The sequence below is a fragment of the Phlebotomus papatasi genome, chromosome 2, assembly GCF_024763615.1.
Source record: "Phlebotomus papatasi isolate M1 chromosome 2, Ppap_2.1, whole genome shotgun sequence".
NCBI classification, from domain to species: domain Eukaryota; kingdom Metazoa; phylum Arthropoda; class Insecta; order Diptera; family Psychodidae; genus Phlebotomus; species Phlebotomus papatasi.
The window spans coordinates 24,001,061-24,022,079 of NC_077223.1; the positions used below are offsets into that span (position 1 = coordinate 24,001,061).

Sequence of the window (21,019 nt, forward strand, 5' to 3'; positions counted from 1 at the left end):
TGGCACTTTCGAGGAAGCACCATTACATGACTTATTTTCCCCATCCTTCCTCTTCTCCTCCTAAACCATGTTTTTTTTAAGGATTATTCGAAAATGCGTCGTGCGATTTTCTTTTTAACCATTTAAGGCCGATTGGAACACCGGTGTCCCATAAAGAAAATAAATTTTCCTGACTACCTAAAGTTATTTTTTTTCTTATGTCTGTACATAATTGTAAAGTAGAAGGTTGAAGGAATCTAGAATATTTTTTGCGAGTCTCTAGCTATTTGATTTGTCGTAAATATTTAAGCTCAAAAATGGCGAATTTTTAAATTCTCAAATTTATAATTGATTTTATTTATTTGTTATACTTCCAATTTATTTAAAGCAAAACCCGTTTGGCAATAAAAACTACAATACTCATACGTAATATTTTTCATTAAAGCGATAAATATTTTTCATTTAGTATTGTCAGAAAAATTACTTAAATTTTTAGGCTATTTTTGTCCCTATCGTTCATAGAAGCACAAAATACACCGAATCAGACTCTGTTGGACTTTCCAAGGTTAGATGTAAGACTTATCATTGATTATGTTTGTCAGTTTAATTTTTATTGTTGATTTTCAGTCCGTAAAAAGTGTCTCGCCGTTAAAGGGTTAACCTGTTGGATCTACCTTAGAAGTTGCTTAGACTGACATTTCTTTTGGTTAAACCGGTTACGAACCGATAACAAATTCTTATCCGGAAATCAATTGCATTACTCTTAATCTGTAATAGGCAAAACTTTAAGTGATTCAACGGTTCAAGAAATCAGTTCTGAACCGGTAAACGGTAAATGATGCAAAGGTACTTTTGAGATATAAGATCTTTCGAGCATTTTGAAAAGCTTGGGACGCTTTGCTACTCTTTTTTTTGAAAATAACACGGTTCTGGCGTGTGAACAAAGTTTCAGGGTTCTCTAATATTGGTATCTCGGGGAGTTCCCTATGAGATCCTAGATTCAGGACTGTCGAATAATTCTACATTTTTCTGACCTACAATTCGTATAGTAAAAGACAAAATATAGAGCGAATAATTCTTCATATTTAAGTGCCTCCACAGAAAAAAATATTTCGTAAAATTGTTAATGTTTGTGAATTCCTATTAGGGACTTACGAAATGCTCGTAAATCGTATAACCTACAAACAAGTTCGTAGAAGTTTGTACTTTTTTCACAAACATTTTTCGTAAGATGATAATTCCACGAGCAGTGTTTGTACTAACACAGACTTTTTAAAGACACAAAAAAATTTTCGCAAAATTTTATCATTTTTCGTAAATTTTTGCCAGACAAACAAAAATCTACGAACAAATGTTTGTCAAAAATTTACGAAAATATCTCGAAATTATATCTGGGTTATACAATTTACGCGCATTTCGTAAGTCCTCAATAGAAATTGACAAACATTTACGAACAATTGTAAGAAATACATTTTCTGTGTATTGAAAGACATAATCGATTTATTTCATGATCGATGAAAATCGACATACGGTTGCATTTCCGTTTTTCTTTTTAATATTATTCCTAAACCGTTTTTTATTTTAGATGATGCACTTTACTTATTTAAGTAGAGAATGATATTTTTCATCGGTTTCATTTGAAGGTGGATCACCAGCACTAAGACGGCGATGGACACTAATACTCAAATACGATCTTTTAACAAAATGATGAATACATCATGAAAATATGGCAATTTTCTCCAATATTTCTCAATATTCTTTTTATTTTTATTATTTTTTCAGTATTTCACTTTTTTTTTAACTAAAAATCCATATAAAATATCGAAATTGCTTCCATTTAGGAATTCTGAATATTTGAAATTTCAAAGATTGTTGTTTGCAAAATTTCCTAAACAGCCCAGTTTCTTGTGGCTTGGATGGTGAATTCTGTGCTTGAAATATCTTCATAAAATTGGTGAGATACATGTTGATTAATTAATGAATAAATTTTTCATGGGATGTGAATCTTCTCAATTGATGCTTTCAATTAATGGCTTTTTATGGAATGGATTACTAAGGCACAATTACTTATGGTGTGTGTGTGATGATGCTTCTTAATATCTTAATTTTAGCTGCCAACTTGCTACCAAAAAAAAATCATTGTATATACTTCTAAAAAATGAACACACAAAAATACAAGAGTATTGTCGTACAAAAAAGAAACTAGACAAAAGGACTACAAATTTTAGCTGCAAATAATAAAATAAAATCTGTGATGCGAGCACGAAAGATCTCTCAAATTGAGATTAAAAAAATGGTAATTTCTACAGATTAAAAAAAAATGTGGGTTACATCGAGAAGAGCATGAGCACACTGTGAGACAGGACAAACAAGACAATCCACATTTGGGAGGACGCTGCATGCATCACATGTCCGGCGGATGTATCATCCGCAGCAGAAGCCAAGCTGGACTGATACAGCAGCGTTCCCAAGTGTCTCGGACGCGTAAACTCACCTCGAGCGGTCTTTATCATGAGACTGGCCGGCTCCGAGAATCCGATGGCATTGTGCGCTCGCAATTCAGTTCTGTAGTAAGTTCCTGCCTGCAGACTACTCATGTCGTACGTTGTTGCCTCGGTGGCGTGAATGTCTCGAGTTATGCACAATTCACCCGTCTCGTGCCATTCACCATTCACTTTGACGCCCTTTTAGAGAAAATATCGAAAGAGTATGGGGATGACAATCTCAATAAATTCACAAGTGACACCCTTTTCAAAAGAATGTTCATACACAAAAGAACATCAAATGAAGGGTGAATGAATTGGAATCAGAGTTGAACATTTTCTAGATTGAATTGCTGCTGAGACATAAAAAGTTACGATATGTTACATAATGCTTACGTTATAATAATGTAATAGTTCCCTGAAAATATGCAATAACTAATTCGTATTCATGTTTAGAGAAGAAGCAGTAGTAGAATAACTAGTATCAGGTAGAAGACTGAGTATGAAATCAGCAAAGGCAGAAACGTGATTATGATTTTATTAAACACTCAAATGAAAACAAATAGTTTGAACTCCTGGCTAACACAAGGTAAGCTGTTACTAGCGCAATTCTCTATTAAAGGCATTGTCCGTGCTCTTAAAAAAGAGCTTTGTTCAAGTGTATAAAGTAAGTCCTTAATAAGTCCTTAATTAAGTCATTTTTTTAGCAAAAGTAGTGACATCTGGCGACAGAGTTCACCATTGAATAGAAAAGGATAGAACAATTTGATGTTTCGGAAAAATATAACCTCACAATGTTATTTAATTACGGGAAATACATTCACAAAGTTTTCATTCTTTCTGCCACAAACTTATACAGTAAATAAACTCTCTCTCAATTGGACATTTGGGTCAAAATGTCATCCGGTTTATCGATAGATTTGGGCGTCAAAGCCTTTGTAAATTCCACAAAAAGCGCTCAATTATAAAGAATCACGATAAAATAGGAAGAACTACAGCGAATTTGAGCGTTTTAGCTTCATAATTAAACGTGAAAATTGTCAACAAAATTTTTCGCTCAATTGAAAAAGAGCTCATTGAGTGAGAGTCTACTGTAACAAATAAAGATCAAAGGTCTTTAAAATTAGTGATGTGTAAGTTTAACATCCTTGTTTGCATTTTGATTTGGTAAATATGACTCAAGGCTCAAGGCGTCCCCTTTATTCAAAACGGTTTGCGGAATCTTTGTTTTTTCCATTTTGTTTTTCCCAATTTGTCTTTGGAACCTTTGTCTTCGGTAATGTTTGTTTTTTAAGAAACTTTGTCTTTGAAAATCTTGTATTTCATATATTTTGAACAAATATATTTTATTAAATAAAATAATAAAATTACAACGGTGTTTTATTGAGTTTTTAGTTTCGTCCTTTAGGGCAAAGGGAAATTTTCTGTTTTTTGGGAAGTTATCAGTATCGTGTGTCGGGGCAAAGGGAAATTTATTGTGTTTTGGGAAGTTTTTAGTTTTGTCTTTTGGGGCAAAGGGAAATTTACTGTGTTTTGGGAAGTTTTTAGTTTCGTCTTTTGGGGCAAAGGGAAATTTTCTGTGTTTTGGGGAGTTATCATTATCATCTGTCGGGGGATTTTTTGTAAAATTGTTTTTATGGAAAAGTTGTTTGTTTTCTCTTCTCATTTCTGTAAGAAAATCATGAATGACTTTCTTCTAGTTGACTCTAATGCCCAACGCACAATAACTTTTGTTTAGTAAACATGTTTTTCACATTTCAATGAGAGTGAGTGAGATCTATATCTAGTCATCTCGCTCACTCTTATAGAAAATTTTGAAAACATGTTTACAAACAAAAGTTATTGTGCGCTGGTCATAACACTGCTTATTATCACAGATGTAGAATCGAATTTTGCTATCAAATTGCAATCGGACTTCTATCTAAATTCTATCTTTTATCTAAAAAACGGAGATATGAAAAAATAAAATTTTCTAAGAAAAATATTCAAAAAGGAGAAGTTTTTTTTAATTCTAAACTTAAAACTCTGCGTAGAAATGCATCTAGAAAAATTCCAACTCTTCAACAAAATTTAAAAAAAAATAACTCACCGGACAATATCTCAACTGGTAGAAGTCAATAAATTCTCCGTTGTCTGGCGGAACGCTCCAGCGCATCTCAAAGTGATCAGCATAGGGAGAAATGACGATAGGATCAGCCCCATCTTCCGTCTCCGAATCTGTAATTGGATTGTGCAGAAGCCTTGGAGGTTCAGGCTCAGATCGTCTCGGAGTGGACTGTAGCCTATATGCACTCCACTGACCCAATCCCACCAGATTCCTCGCAGCAAAACGGAAATTGTATGTAGTCTGGGGCATAAGACCCTCTACGATATAGGGACTATCTGGGGACCATGTTCTGTTGAAGGCATAGGTCCAATCGCGATCCAATTCTTTAATATATTGCACTGAAAAGGCTGTTATGGGCATTCCAAGTTCTACTGGTGGAGCAATGATGTCAAATGTGATACTGGTGGCTGTGACAATTCGTGGGATAGCTTGAGGGATTGCATCTGGGATTCTGGCCAATTTGAGTTGCATTATATGTTCACTGCGTCCCAAACGATTGCTCGCAATACATTTGTAAGCTGTATAGTAGTGATTGTCGATAGGAGTGACAATTAAATCACTTCTTGGACCACTTCCATGAACCTCAAAATTTCTATCATAGAGATCTGTAATAAGGCGCTCATTGAGACGCCATTCGATTGTAGCATTGGGAATACCTTCGGCCAAACAACTCAGATTGACTGGGCGCTCTTCCCAGCTGAATACCGGTGGCAAGGTCTTCATATAGTCAAAAGTAGGTGGATATTCTACCGTAATATGACCGACTTTGAATGCACTTTCACCCTTATTCCTCGCCACACACTCATAAAGCCCATCATCTGTCCTATTAACATCCAGAATCCTCATAGTTCCACTCGATTCTCCCCTCTCATCGTCAAATGACTGCTCGAGCACTATACGATCGTCATTTGGCTGTGGTCCAGGCACTAATTCCTCCGTGGAGCCCCAACGACTTCACAGAGCAAAAAAAAAATAGAGACACCCAAGAGTATAGAATTAATTGATTATAATTTCGATCTTACATCATGTGTGAAGAGTCTTGCGAAAAAAACTGCATTTCCACATGGAAAGATGATGGGCTAATTTGATCGAATTGCGCTTCAATTATTATTTGGAGTGCAGTTTGAATTTATTATGTAAACATTGATTTTATCTATTTTAAGCAGAATAAGCAATATTTCTAAATTTCTGCATCAGAACTTATATTTAAGATTTCAACCATGATTTCAAGGTGATTATGTTGTACAGTTTTAGAAGCTATTTTCCAAAAGACTCATTATCGGAGACTTAATAAACCTCAATAAAATTTTAACAAAATATATGGTTGAATTATTGAATCCTTTAGGGTAAGTGTACTAAATTCCGGCCAGCTTGCAATTCCGGCCACATTTTTTGTCACTCGAATTTCCATGAACTTTTAGATTTTACGTACTCTAGAGATTATGCAATGCAAAAGAATAACAAAAAATGTAGCTTCGAACGAGATGACGTGAAAAAGGCTCCCGAAGGGCAAGAAACTATGAGAATGAAGGTGGACGAAATAGGGTACCAAAGCTATGTCTATATTTTTATTCATTTTAAAATGTATTAAGAATAACTTTAAAGAAAATAAAGAAGATAAACTGTCTACAAGGTTCTAAGCAACACTCCTAAAGTAGAAGGAATGAAAAAAATCAATTTCTATTAAAGATATTACATTTCAAACTTGAGACTTTGGCGCTTGCATGCAACTATGCCGAAATTTGGCACACTTACCCTAATACTTTGTAACGTCTAAACAATTTCAATATATAATTCCAAAATTGCCAAGTATAGTTATTTTGGTCGCAAAGGCAATCAATTTTCCCACTTCTACGCTAAAAATGAGTCTCCTGGTACACATTACCCATTATTATTAGAGACGCAAAAAAAGTATGTTCATTATTCTTCTTTTATAAATTAAGAAAACAATAACTCGATACCATGCATGTCTCAAATATCTTTGCTCTTCCCCAGAATGTGAATTGCTCAATTGGTGGAAAAAGCTTTTGAAACTAAAACTTGCCAAGTGGATTATATAACATTTGCTAATAAAAACGACGGCATTTTAACACAAATATTCATATTTTGCTCTCATTTAGTGAATTTGATAGTTTTATGAAAAAAAACCTTTTCTCATCGTCCTATGCAAATATCTGAGAGCCCCGAGAGCCCTAAATATTAAACAGTTAGATTATCTCTAGACATACTTATCCCCGATGTCTAGACATATTTATAGCTATTACTGTGATATTTTCTGTTTTTCTTTAATCAAATTCAGTTTTCCAACATTCCCTTGCAGATTCTAATATTATGTTAGCTATGCTTATTCAAAGTGCGCTATTCTGTAAAAAGGACACACAAGATCAAGTTGGGGCAAAGTTCGCTTTATTCCCTGATAACAGTGATTCTCCTCTAATATTCAAAGCTTTAAAAAGATGTAAGGAAGATATATGGGAAATTAAAAATAAATTTGAAACTCTTTTTTTTCAATATCTTCGTTACAAAAGATATTAGGATAAGTGTGCCAAATTCCGGCCAGCTTGCAATTTCGGCCATATTTTTTGTTCCTCGAATTTCCATGAATTTTTAGTTTTTGCATTCTCTTGAGATTGTACAATGCAAAAAAAATAACAAAATATGTCGCTTCGACGAGCAAGATGATCTAAAAAAGACATTGAAAGAATTCTGGAAGAGCAAGGAACTATGAGAATGAAGGTGGCCGAAATAGGCCACCAATGCTATGTCTACATTTTTATTCATTTTAAAATGTATTAAGAATGATTTTAGAGAAAATAAAAATGATAAACTGTCTGCAAGGTTCCAAGCAACACTCCTTATAAAAGAGTAACAAAAATATTCAATTTTTATTAAAAATATTACATTTCAAACTTGAGACTTTGTCGCTTGCATGCAATTATGCCGAAATTTGGCACACTTACCCTAAAATTTGTTATCCCTTACTTTTCGAAATTTTTTGAATAGTGTTTAGTTCATAAATCAATTTGTGAAAAATAATCATGTGGGGTAAAAAGTGACACAAACTTTACTAAATTACATAGTCATCCCACTTAGTTTCCAGGGGGTAAATTCTGTAACTTTGTGAGAACGTGATAAATGTTAAAAATGAGAAAATACCGAAACTTGTCACTCAAGTGTGATTCTTCATGCCCATTTTTCGATAAGTTTTCGATAGAATTTTGACATTTCATGCAATTTGAAAGAAATTTTTAAAAATAAAATGAAAATATAAAAGAAGATTTAAATAAAATAAAAAGAAAAAATAAAAGAAAAAATAAAAAAGGCTCTCTTAATGCTCCAGCCGCTAATGAAGACTTGGAGACCGAGTCGAAAACTTTGGAAAGATTTGCCGTTTCACTAAGAGTGATTGCACTTTCCCTACGAATTCCGGTTCCCTTCTACTAAATTCCCTTATCGTTCGTCGGTTCTTTAGAAATTTTTGCGATATAAATTGGAAAATCATTTCTTTAAGCCTTCGGCACACCTTTTAGATCGGTATGAATTCGTGAACTCAAAATTCGTGTCCTTTTCACTTTCAAACGATTTCCATAAGTCTGTCTCGCTCTTTTGGTCTCAAAAATGGACTAACCTAAATTTAATTTGTTGTGATGTTCAAAAGAAGAAGAGTGCAAAAGAGTAGGATACACATATCCTAAACTTTTAAGAAAAAAATGGATGTGAATTTTGACTTTATGAAATTTTCCTGATCTAAAAGGTGTGCCAGAGCCATTATAACTCCGACACACCTTTTAGATCAGGTAAATTTCATGTAAACGAAATTCACATCCCTTTCATATCCCATACCTGGTACTATTTGCCCCCGGCATTTTTGAGAATGGTCACAAAATTACCTTTTAGAAAACAGCTCGATAAATGTATTTCCTTACAAAATAGAGGAAAATGACTTTCACAAAGTTGTAGAGCAGTAAATTTCCTATAAAACTGCACTAATTTGAAATTTCTGGGTCGCTAGGGTAACTTGTAAAAAAAATATCCGTTTTGTTACTTTTTGCCCCAGTCTCCCCTAATAAGTTTGCGATGAAACATTACCTAACTTGATAAATGTGCATTTCAAGAGACATTTTTGAAAAGGATCAAATATGATCCAAGTTGATCCTTTTATTTTACCAGTGTAATAGGGGTTATTTTAATTATAAAGAAAGGATAATTAATTGAGGCAATTATCCATTAAATCGCGATGAACCACCACGCAAATTCCGATAGTCGCGGGAGAATTATAGTTACCCATTAGAGAGCTGCACCCCTGCGCAAACCCACTGCAATCATCATCATCATTATGGAGTTTGCGGGAGCGCGGCGGCCAGAGCCATTTGCATCACCACTGCACTCGACAAAATGCAATGATGACTGACTGATAAAAAATGACGTGCACATAGCTCTCTCAAGAAGCCAATACCTCAAGTGACGGCTTCTATCCCAGCGAGTACAGTTAGGATGATGGCTAAAGTATTACTTATGCTACTCTAATGGGAACTTTAATAAAATTTCAACGAATCCTTGATGCGTTGTTCTACAATTGGGGATGCATAATGAGCCCAAAAGGAGACCTGGGTGCAGGCGTTGCCCAAGGAACCGCCCCCATTGTAATCTAATCTAATCTAATTTAAATCGTTGGCACATGACATACAGTAGGTGTCAAAAGTTTGTTGCCTCATGTGTGATCGGGAAACCAGGTTCAGAAATGATACAAAAAATAACTTTCTTTTAGAAATGAATTTCCTGTAATCCGTAGATCTTGTTTATGTATTTCGAAAAAAATAATTAATTTTATACCATATAAAAAATTATTCTTTTCCAAAAGTTGTTTATTTTTAATTCGTCAAAAGTTTGTTGCCTAATTTGAAAAAGTAATTCAAAATGGTCAAAACATGCAACCAACTTAATGTCAACCAGTTACATTTGGAGTTTATGTCATTTACATTTCTAAACTTCTCAATGGAAAATATATGTATATAAAAGTATTGATAAATATCGATAAATAACCTGTTTTTTATAAATTTATAATTAAGGTTAAAATTTGAAAATTACAAAAAATTAAAAGAAGGGAATTTGTCCAGATATACTGCCGGAACGAATCTTCGTCGTCAATTGTTTAATTTTATGGAAAATCTGTACAGGATATACATAAAATCGTCAAAATATATGGTGATAAGGCACGACCACATCTAAAAGATGCTACTGGCAGACCTATGGTTTCGACTCAGGGGGTCGATAACAGCATTATAAGTATCTCTGATAGTGACCCAATGATGTCTGCTCAAAAAATTCACAGTCAGTTGGTTGCAGAAGAGACACAGGTCCCTACTGTTACAAAAACAAGCCCATATTAAATGAAAATGGTAAGGATGTTTGGGTGATAAGCAATATTACATTGGTTAGCTAGTCTGATCTGGTTAAAAGGTTGTAGTTTTACTTGTTTTACATTTTCAAGTAAATCTACAACCTTTTATTCAGATTGGTCTTGTTTACCAATGGAATATTGCGAATCACCCAAACATTCTTACCATTTTCTTTCAAAATGGGCTGGTTTTTGTAAGAGTACGGACCTGTGTCCCTTTAGCAACCAACTGTCTTTCAATTTATGAAGCATACATCATTGGGTCACTATCATAGATACTTACAATGCTGTTATCAACCCTCTGAGTGGATACCCTAGGTCTGCCAGTAGCGTTTTTCAGATGTACTCGTACCTCATAAGTATAATATTTGACCATTTTATGTATAACCTTTCGTAATTTTAAATAAAATTTGGCAATTAACGACTCAGATTCACTTCGGCAGTATCTCTGGACGATTTCCCACATTTTAACTCCTTCTAACTTGTTATTTTAAGCTATATTATGAAATATCAAAAAAACAGATTATTTCTTGTTAGTTATCATCACTTTTATACACATCTATATGCCATAGACAATTTTATAAATGTCCAAACCCACCATTGGCCTCTCAAATAACATAAATTAAAAATATAGCCTGTGTATTTTAAGTTAGTTGCATGTTTTTGACCGTTTTGAGTAACTTTTCAAATGAAGCAACAAACTTTTGACGCATGAAAAATGAACAACTTTTGGAAAACAATTGTAATAAAATGAAATATTTTTTCGAAATATATAAATAAGATCTACGGATTGCAGGCAACTAATTTGCAAGAAGGAAAATTCGAAAAAGTAATTTTTTCTATCATTTTTTGCACCTGGTTTTCCAAATACATGAGGCAACAAACTTTTGACACCTACTGTAGCTATTATCCAAATGCTCCATTTTCATGAATATTTTTCACAATGTGTAACGGACACAATTATTTTAGCATAAATTGAACAAATATAAATAAATCACTTTCTAGAATTTCATCGAAATAATGCAATTCATTTACACTTTATAAAACAGATACTCAAATTCGAATTCAAATTAATTCGGTACCCAAAGATCTATCAAATTAATCCAATCTTGTATTAATTGTATTGAAATTTCCAATCTTTCGATAAATTGGCTTATTGATGATTATTCACTATCGTAAATACTAGAAAAAATTGTATTCAAAATTCTCCCCTCAGATCTTCAATCTATAATTTTTCACATTTAGCTTCGATTGATGGAGGGTGGAAAAACAAGAGATGAATGACATGAATGACTCACCGGAATGTGATGAGTGGCGGAGGTCTTCCTGTCGCCTTGCATAGCAGTTGTCCTTCAACTTTTACCGCCACTGTTGTATTCCACAATTCGTAGATCCTCGGCCGAATAACGACGTCCAAGAGGGTCTTGGCCTCCGATACTCCAGCTGCATTCTTGGCAATGCATGTATAGTATCCATAGTCATCCTTGTCAACGGTCAAAATATTCATTTGACCCGTAATAGAATTGACAATGAAACGATCTGCATTGGCAACATTGCGTTGGTCAATGGATTTAACCCAAGTAAATTCAGGGACGGGTTTTCCAGTAGCATTGCAAAATGTTGAGAAACTCTGGCCCTCAACAGTCTCCAGGACACTCGGAAGGCCATAGACCTGAGGCTTGATTTGCACTTCAACACGAATATTTCGCTCAACGAGCTCACCAGTTTGAATAACAGCTGCTCGACAGGTATAAATGCCATCATCGGCTTCCTCAACATTTCGAATTAAAAGCCCATGAGTTCTCACAACATATCTCTCTCCTGTCTTAATGGGATCACCATTCCTTAGCCAATCAATAGACGGAGATGGTCTTGCCGTTACCTCACACTTAACCACATAATCTGATCCCAAAATTGGATATTGATTCTCAGGGGCATCTTTCCACGTAATAGCAACATAAGTTTCAATCCTTACAGATTGCACCATCAGCTCGGTATTTGCATACGAAGCTGTACAGTAATAAGTTCCAGCCATTGTATCCGTCAGCACGGGAATTAATAATGCCAAACTCTGATCACCCGGCAAGACTTCAGTATACATGGGCGGAGGTTGTTGCCCGGGTCTGTGGATTGTTCCCAAAAACAAACAAATCACAATCCCACTCTCTCTCTCTCTCTCTCCTTCCCCTTTGCAAAAACAACCCTCAAGAGCAGAAAATCAAAACAGCCACAAAAGGATAAATTTTCTCGCAATTGGCATTTCTGTTAGACCAAACAATCATCACGGATGGATTATTTATCTATCGCTTGGATGAAGGAAAAACATTAATGGAGCATTAACGAGAAATACTTGGGTTCCTCGGGAAATTCGTGCTTTTCTCACTTTTGCTCAGCTTTTCAATTAAATCCCATTTTATGGCCATGGCGAAGTTTATTGACAATTTTCACATTGATAGTCATAAAAAATTGAGCAAATACAATTTATATTGCATTTTTGTATCAATTGGAGAATTGTCGCTTTAATCCTCCTCAATTATATATTTGATATTTGTTTCATTGCAATAAATATTAGCATTGAAACAATAATTGAGGATTTAGTAGAGAAAATAATTTAAAAAAATAAGATAAATAATTTTCAGTATACAAAACTCAAATTCTAAATTTACTAAATTTTATTAAAACTTAGAGTGAAACACAGAAATTTAAATCAAATTAAATTTTTTGTTGAGAATGGAATAGATAGATATTTTATTAATCGACAAATGCTTTAAAAACTCAATAACATCATAGAAACAGTGACTGGTTTTCCCTCAATTGCGTCCACCGCCGTCTTAGCGTTGGTGACCAACTTCCACAGGCAAACGGTGGGCAATTTAGAAACTTTATATAAAAGCCATAATTTCTTATTGTTTTACAAAATATTTTGTAGATCTGAATCCCAACTTCTTTAAAAAGCCCATGATATAGATTTTGAAAATGGTATGTACACTTCCCTTGAGGACAATAGGGTCATATATGACCCGGGGGTTTTCCGAGTTTTCACGCAATGGATTTTTTTTCCTCTCTGAACTATTATATTTGATCATAAAGCATTAGGAAAAACTCAATTTTACATGAATTCATCTGCTGAATAAAAGTGTGACGCGAAAGAGTTAATTAATGCTTAATTGATAATTAAAAAAATATTTTTCCATCAATTAACTTACTATGTTATCATCCGTAAACAATTTATTCTTTGCAGTGAGATTTTTTTTCCAAATATTTCATTATTCAAAATTAAATAAATAAAAATGATTTTAAAATTTCTCTCCAAAAAAAATTAAGTATGGCCAAGACCTCCATTCTGAGACTAAAATCAAGATCATGTTCAAGAAAATTTTGAACATTTTGATATTCTAAAATCAAAAAATCAAGATCAAGATGTCAAATTTGTGAGAGGTCTTAGAATATTGAAAGCCAAGACACAAACCGTGTGGACTTCAAAACATCCAACACTGGAACCAAGATTTAAGGACGTCAAACATCTTATTTTCTTAACACTAAACCCACCAAAACCTGCTCGCGAAATCTTTCTTACAAGGGAAGTACTCGAGTCATCAAATTCAGAAAAATCTGAGGCTTTGCTCAACTATGCAGAAAGGCATCAAATTAAACGTGGTATATTCAAAAAGTGCGAAATTTGGTCAATTTTTTTTAAAAAATCCCCAAAGTTGAAAATGAGACCTTACGCAGCATATACAGTGAACGCTCTCTAATCCGGATCGCCGTAATCCGGACAAGTTATCGACGGTTACATTTAAAATAATTTTGAGGTCATGTATGCATGTGTGTTCAGCAATGAAAACTGATTATCCTGTGATGTTTTTCTTTAATAAATGAAGTATAATAGCATAGAATTCTCTAATTTATGTCTTTTTATTTATTTTAAACTTTTATTCTAATTCTACAAAAAAACTTGTATTTTATTTGCGAGACGTTGATCAAATTCAAAAAAATCATCCGGATTACGAAGCGGACATCTGTCAAATTGTCTCCCAATCATCCGGATTACAAAGCGGGCACTGTAATAAAGAAAATTTGAATGGGACTACAAGCAGCGGTGGCTCAGCGGTACAGCGCAGGATATTCAACGGGAGTGCCGCGGGTTCGATCCCTGGCTCCGTCTGTTTTTTTCCTTTTAATATTTTTTTCCAATAAAAAATTCTATTCTTTATTAAGTAGTATTATTGTAGTGTAAATTGCTTATCTAGAGTGTCGAATGAAAATCATCAACAAATTTTTAAAAGCGATAAAAGTGCATCGTATAATTTATCGAATTATCAATTTTCTAGGTAGAAGAATAAAAAAAACTGTATGTACTTACAATTAGCTATCTGAGGATCGTTGTTAATATTATTTAAAGTTTTTATTGAAATTTTATAAAAGATTAGAAAGGTTGAAGACCCAAACCAATTTTTTTTTTGGAAAATCATTTTTTAATCATTATCGAAATTCATAATACACGAATTAGTTTTTTCAAACTAATTAGTGAATATGGATTTCAGTAAAGAAATGATTAAAACAGAGAGTGCAATCACAATGTGCACAACGAATGAAAGATATACTTTCACAATCAGTTTGAGATGCATGTATCGAGGTACAATATCTTAAGAGTATCTGCAAAAGAATGACGCTTAGTATAACCATCTTAATATCACAACTCAAACGTTTTTTGCACTTGCTCTATCGATAATTTATTACCTTTCAGACAAATTTAATACACTTTAATACTAATTTTCCTAATTAAGTGACGTTTCGTAAAGTGTGCAAAATCTTGAAATCTTGGTTCTTAGTTAAGACATTTTAAGTGCTACAAATACATCGCATAAGAATATGAAATCTTGATCTTAGAAATATTTGACGGCCTGGATTTTTAATCTTGATCTTAGTCTTAGAATTAAGGCCAAAACGTTCTAGTTACCGAAATAAATATATCGCAAGTTATTTTGAATCTTTTGTTTAGTTTAGATTGATACAGTTGTGTAGCAGCCTAATTTGTAAGGAAACCTCTTACAATATGTTAAGTAAGAGCGTGACCGGCTTAATGTGTTTAAAAAACGTTTTTTTTATCCTAAAGTTCATCGATATGTGGTAGGGGAGACTAGGGCAATAAGTCACAAATCGAAAAATTCAAAATTCAATATCTTCCAAGGTAAAAAAGATAGCGGCTCAATTTTTTTCTATAGATAGCCTCCATAGACCTTCTTCAATGTCATAAGTTTATTAGAATTCGAACAAGGAATTTAGAAAATAAAAAATAGCGAAACTTTTAGCCCTATTTTTGAAATATTTTCCTTGCAGAAGATAACAATTATTACCTACTTATTTTCCAAAATTGATGTACTGGTGAATATTTTCTAAATAATTTGGATTCTTTGAATACGAATCCGCTATCTATTTTGGAATTTCACAAAAGTTCTTTTCTCCAGAAATCCTTTTATTAAAAATGGTCCCTTGGGGTAAAAAGTAACAATATTACTTTCACAAAGTTGTAGAGCGGTAAATTTCCTATAAAACTGCGCTAATTAGAAATTTTGAAGCGATCGAGTAGCTTGTAAAAAAATAAAATATCCGTTTTATGACTTTTAACCCCAGTCTCCCCTACTCCTTGAGGACCACTAAAAATGGATTCAGCCATAATCGTGCTTGACAATAGGCTGGCTTTTCGTAGGCGTTTTTTCTACAAAATTTACTACATTTTTCAGTCAGGATCTCGAAATGAGACGAATTTGAAATTCCTTTGAATCAAATCAAAATCCCAAGATGGTTCATAATTTCTTCTTATTCATTTTGCTTAGAAAGAACATTTCACTGATTTTGGATTTTTAAAAGATTCTGAGACAAAATTTGCAAAGCCAAGATACCGAATGCTAAAAAAACCGAAAGCCAAGATCCTGAACGGTAAAAGGACTGAAAAAGCCCGAAAGGTCCAATATTCTAAAAGCCAAAATTCAGCATTCTTAAAAATATAGCTATTCTCACGATTACGCCCTCGCTTTTTGAAGGCAAAGGAATTTTTTCTATGTTTTGGGAAATTATTCCACGCATTCAACGTATTACCCCCCGTTTAGGTAATTTCGTCCTTTTCCAGATATTGACTATTCGGTATTTTGGTTTTCGAGATTTTGATTTTCAGGATTTTGGCTTTCGGGATTTTGACTTTCGGGATTTTGACTTCCGGGATTTTGGCTTTCGGGATTTTGGTCTTCCTGGATTTTGTTCTTTTAGGAATTTTGGCATTGGAGATTTTGCCATTCGCTATCTTGGCTGCTACCGTTTTAAATTTTAAGATATTCGTTTTATTAATTTGTTGGACAAATTCTTTTTATATTGACAATTTTTATCAAAATTACTCTAAAATCTGTTGCAGTTTTAAAGAAAAACGAAGCTCAAAAAAAGTTTTTTTGGAACCAGCTTCAATTTGTCTTAAATTACTCAACATTTTGGCGATTTTGACCTTTTTTATTTTCAAATACAAAATTAAATGAACCATTCACATATTTGTGATATTTTTTTATCCCAGAAAACCCTCAATTATTTTCAATATTTATAAAATTTATTATTTCATTTTTTCTCTTTGCAATTAATTTTACATGATTGTATAATTTTAAGCAATAATCAATGATTTTAATTTGGATTTCAAACACTTTAGAAATTATGCGCATACCACTTTAGATTTTAAGCAATTCTGTGATAATTTTACTGACCAAACAGTTATTCTACTAATAAATTCCAATATACTTCTCGACACAGAATAGTACGCGAGCAACTTTGATGTTAAAAAAGTTTAAACATGAAAAAAAGCTTGTTAAAATAAAAAGCGAAAAGTGAGAACCACGCGGCTCTATTGATTAATATTGTAGCATAAATTAGAATGACTCATGTTTAAAATTCATATCACGTGCGTCACAATTGATACACTCTGCAGATATCTGCTGAATTTTTAGACGCTTTCTCTTTGGGCAAAAATGTTTATAAATTGGTTTTCCCGAGGAAGGGATTTTGGCTAACCACTTGAATCTTGTGGTATTTGCAATTTTGAGAAATTCATTTCCGCTCCAAAGCAATTAGATTCCCATTATGGAATCCAATTGGTCTCTTGTTGGAATGAATTATTTGTGAAATGCAATCCTTGTGCACTTGTTTAGACTATTCCAAGAGCAATAATATTGAATTTCTCTGTCTAAGCACGAACTTCTGAGGCGCCCAAAGAGCAATTTCCAACCATTTTCTTTCTTCAGACTTCATGATACTCGAGGAATTTCATTCGAGGAAATACTAAAGGAATCATGCTCTAAACAATTTCACATCCGATACTATAGAAAAATATCTGTGCAAGGTTGGAAATAACTGGCGTCTCTCGGTTAAATGACTAAGTTTGTTTATTGGCAAGATTGATGAGAGGACAATGACGATGGGCCACAATGCAAGAAAAACTTTGTTAGAGGGAAGTGTGCGGAACAATTGGAGCTGTCCATCAGCACTTCATGGCAAATAGAGCAAACTAAGAGATGTTTTATTGTCCAAAAGAAAAAAGGGTTCTTTTGTGCAAACACACAATATTAGAGATAAACCAAGAGAGAGATTCTCCTTCACTTACTTAATTGGCAATCGATTCCCGGACGAATCGTACAGTGGGTGATAATATTCAATCCTGATAATTATTATTTACATATCATTCATGGAAGATCAAAAAGGGCTAATTCATGACAAATTTCACGAATAACCCTCTATTTATTTGAATATTTCTTAAGTATAGAGGAAGAGAGTCAGAACAACGAATAAAAGGAGGAATTGAGATCAAGAAGGGGGGCCAAGTAAATGTAAAAAAAAAACAGTACTTACGGTTTAGGCAGAACCGTCATGTTCTGATCATCTTTCCATTGAAGATCCGACACCAAGTTAACATCTGGCACATTTGGTCGACAAGTGAGCATCAGGGATTTTCCCACGGGCTTCCGCTGGACCGATTGCATTGGCAGAATTTCCAAGTGGGGCTGAAATTGGCTCACGACACCATCTGCAAAAATAGATTGCACCGTTGTTTTCTTTATGGGATTCCGGATGTTTGACAGGTGGCTCTGTCCTTGGCACCCACAAAACTCACCAAGAATGACAAACACCAGCAAAATTTCACGAAATGCAATCATTTTGGAAGGCAATCTCAACACTTAACCACAAATACCACCACTTTGTCCTGATCCGGACGTCTTCTCACCACGAGAAATGCGCGAAAAATGCAAAAAATAACACTCTGTGCCCCGCCCAGTGCAAAATTTCTTGGTCACTCTCAACTCGCACTTAATCACATATTTTGCCGCTGAAATTCCACTCGCGACACAGTCAATTGGACGCCTGGAGTGGCTGTGGGGGTCTCAATGGGTCGAAAGAATTAAAATGACAACAATTTACTCAACAAATGAACAAACAAAACACAATAAAATGCACCCCAAAAAAATCAATAACGCCATGCACTTGTCACTGCGTCGCGTAGTTATGTCGATACTGCAGGGCAGCTTTTGGGACATTTTTAGGACAGCAATGTGGGACAAAAGCAATGATCGTGTCGTTTAATGTAATTTATTATTTTTCTACGCAGTAAAAAAATTTAAATTTGAGTACGTTACTGCCGTTTATGCGTGTTGCGTTGTTGCGTAAATTGCGTAAATTCGTTTTGAAATAGAATATATATTTTTTTAAAAATGCATATCGTCTGTTAAATCAGCATTTGTCGTAACTTCATTTTTGGGATTTTCAGATCAGAGGTGTGCAAGAAACCGTTGAAACCGAATTAACGTCAAATGAAACATGTACGTCAATGGTCAAAATCTAATACATACTTGAAATCGGCGAAATTTTGTTTATTAAACGCACTTGAGAAACAGAAACTTTTATAAGCTCATTAAAAATTATTTTAAACAAAAATTATCGTAAGTGCCCGTAATTAATAAAATTCCATTTTTGGGGAAGTTACGACAAATTTCCATACAAAATTTTCTCTAATCAGTATTTGCCGTATCTTCTTTTGCTCGTTTGGATAGCTTGTAATTTGCAGCAAAAAAGTAATATTTCTCATTAAAACGGTCACAGACTCTTCCAAATATCCAAATACAGTGCCAATAATGCAACATTAAATCATTTTAATTCAATATTTGCGAGAAAAAAGTGAGAAAAAATCCCTACCGATCTATCATTAATTCAAAACAAACCAAGCGATGCGGCACACAAAATTTATTCAAACGAATACACTCAACTCTTCGTTATCCGGCACTTCGATATCCGGGTGACAGCTGCCAAACACTGGCGGTTGATATATTCAAAATTATTTTCTCTAAACATGAAGTTTGTCCAGAGTGAATTAAAGTATTATTAACATTGTATCGAAGTTTTTAATACATAATTGTGATAAAAAATGAAACATAAGCACATCATGAAGAAAATGCTCTTTTTCTTTGTCAGACAGAAAATAAATTTTCACTGCACAAAATAGAAAATCCGTTGATCATTCAAAAAACCTAAATGTCATTTTGTCCCCCAGTCAGCCGGATAACGAAGAGTCTACTGTATTACGAAATAAAAGTTTTAGTGACAGGGATAACAGTTTAATTGACTAATTTAGTCAAATAAAGGCGTTTATTATCACTAGAATAATTCAAATTGATATAATGCATTTTAGAATATTGTCGTAACTTCCAAGATTACCATACTTTGGAAGTTACGGCTTTATAAACAATGGAAGTTACGATAAAATATTATTGTGTTTCTTCTAACATATATCTTAATATTTCAGCTTTTAAATCATTTTATAAAGATTTTTTCGAGATAACTTACAGTTTATTAGTGCCACTTTTATTATTTTGACTCAAAAGTATCGCATTCGGGGCTCAGTTTTAAGAAAAATAAAGCTGAACTGAAAATTTCGTCTCCTGAAAAGTTGTTAAAAGGAAGTTACGACAAATGCTGATTTAACTGACGATATATACTAAGTTTCTTAACTCTTTCCGGACCGCAGCATATGCTGCAAGCCAATTTCACAATTTTTTAATCAAAAATATCTAAGCTCAGGAATTAATTGAGGTCCTACAAAAAATATTTCACATTTGGACATCCTTATAGTATGTAATCATCCACAAGAATCGGATTTTTATCACTTCTGAATAATTAAAAAACATTGTTTTTCATAGAATATTCATATGTTTCTTTGGGTACTATAGTCCCAAAAGAGACGAAAGAGTTAAACATACTCATTGTGAGAGAGAATAATAAAAATGTATATTTCTTAATTTCCAAATTTCAATACATCCAAAACATAACGATTTTATGTCAGTTATGAACTCTACATACTAAAGAAGTTTATGTCCATACAGTAGAATCTCTCTCAATCGGGCAAATGGGGCAAAATATCATCCAAATTATCGAGAGATTTGGGCATCAAAATAATTGCAAATTCCACAAAAAGCGCTTAAATATAAAGAATTATGATAAAACAAGATGATCTACAGCGAATTTGAACAAATTTGTTTTAAAATCAACCGCGAAGAGTCGATTGAGCAAGTCTACTATATTGTAGAGTAGAGTATTTCCTAGCGTACACAGTAAAAACAAGATGAAATTTGGAAGTAGAATTCTCAGAATTCTATTAGTTGGAATAAACCAGTTAAAATTTCGCTATCTAATAATCGCTATTTAATAATCACTGAAAAAAAAACAAATTTCAATTGAAAAGGAATCAATTAAATTGCAAAATTAATAAAATTCAACCATCAGTAATGGCCCAAATGGAATATATAGTAGTAATAATTAGTATAAGAATAATAAAATGAATCAACAAAATGGCATAAACTTCATTAAACTGACTGATTGAATATTGCTACGATTATTGTGTGGATTGTGTGTAATAGAATAGAATCAATTCGATTGTCTTAGTAATTTTTCAACCGATTATCGCTACAAAAAGTTCAACTTTCAACTACTATCGGTTGAACTCGTTCTTCTTCTTTTTGTATTTTGTGT

The 21,019-nt window shown here is 33.5% G+C and overlaps 1 protein-coding gene across 7 annotated transcripts in view; it reads right to left on the minus strand.

Annotated features, from left to right (window-relative positions):
* LOC129803178 (fasciclin-2) overlaps positions 1-18,515 on the minus strand; it is a 31,165-nt gene extending 12,650 nt beyond the window's left edge. For 5 of the 7 annotated variants that reach the window (XM_055849554.1, XM_055849553.1, XM_055849550.1 and 2 more), the window contains exons 1-5: positions 18,114-18,515; positions 17,852-18,026; positions 11,266-12,090; positions 4,552-5,521; positions 2,474-2,663 (exon numbers count right to left, since the gene is read on the minus strand). In XM_055849554.1, coding sequence (XP_055705529.1) covers positions 2,474-2,663; positions 4,552-5,521; positions 11,266-12,090; positions 17,852-18,026; positions 18,114-18,156 — 2,203 coding nt within the window. In that variant the 5' untranslated portion in view covers positions 18,157-18,515. Of the gene's footprint in view, positions 1-1,522; positions 2,102-2,473; positions 2,664-4,551; positions 5,522-11,265; positions 12,091-17,851; positions 18,027-18,113 lie in introns of those variants that run through there. The other 2 variants (XM_055849556.1, XM_055849551.1) reach the window with 2 other exon arrangements.
* Positions 18,516-21,019: the final 2,504 nt, after the last annotated feature.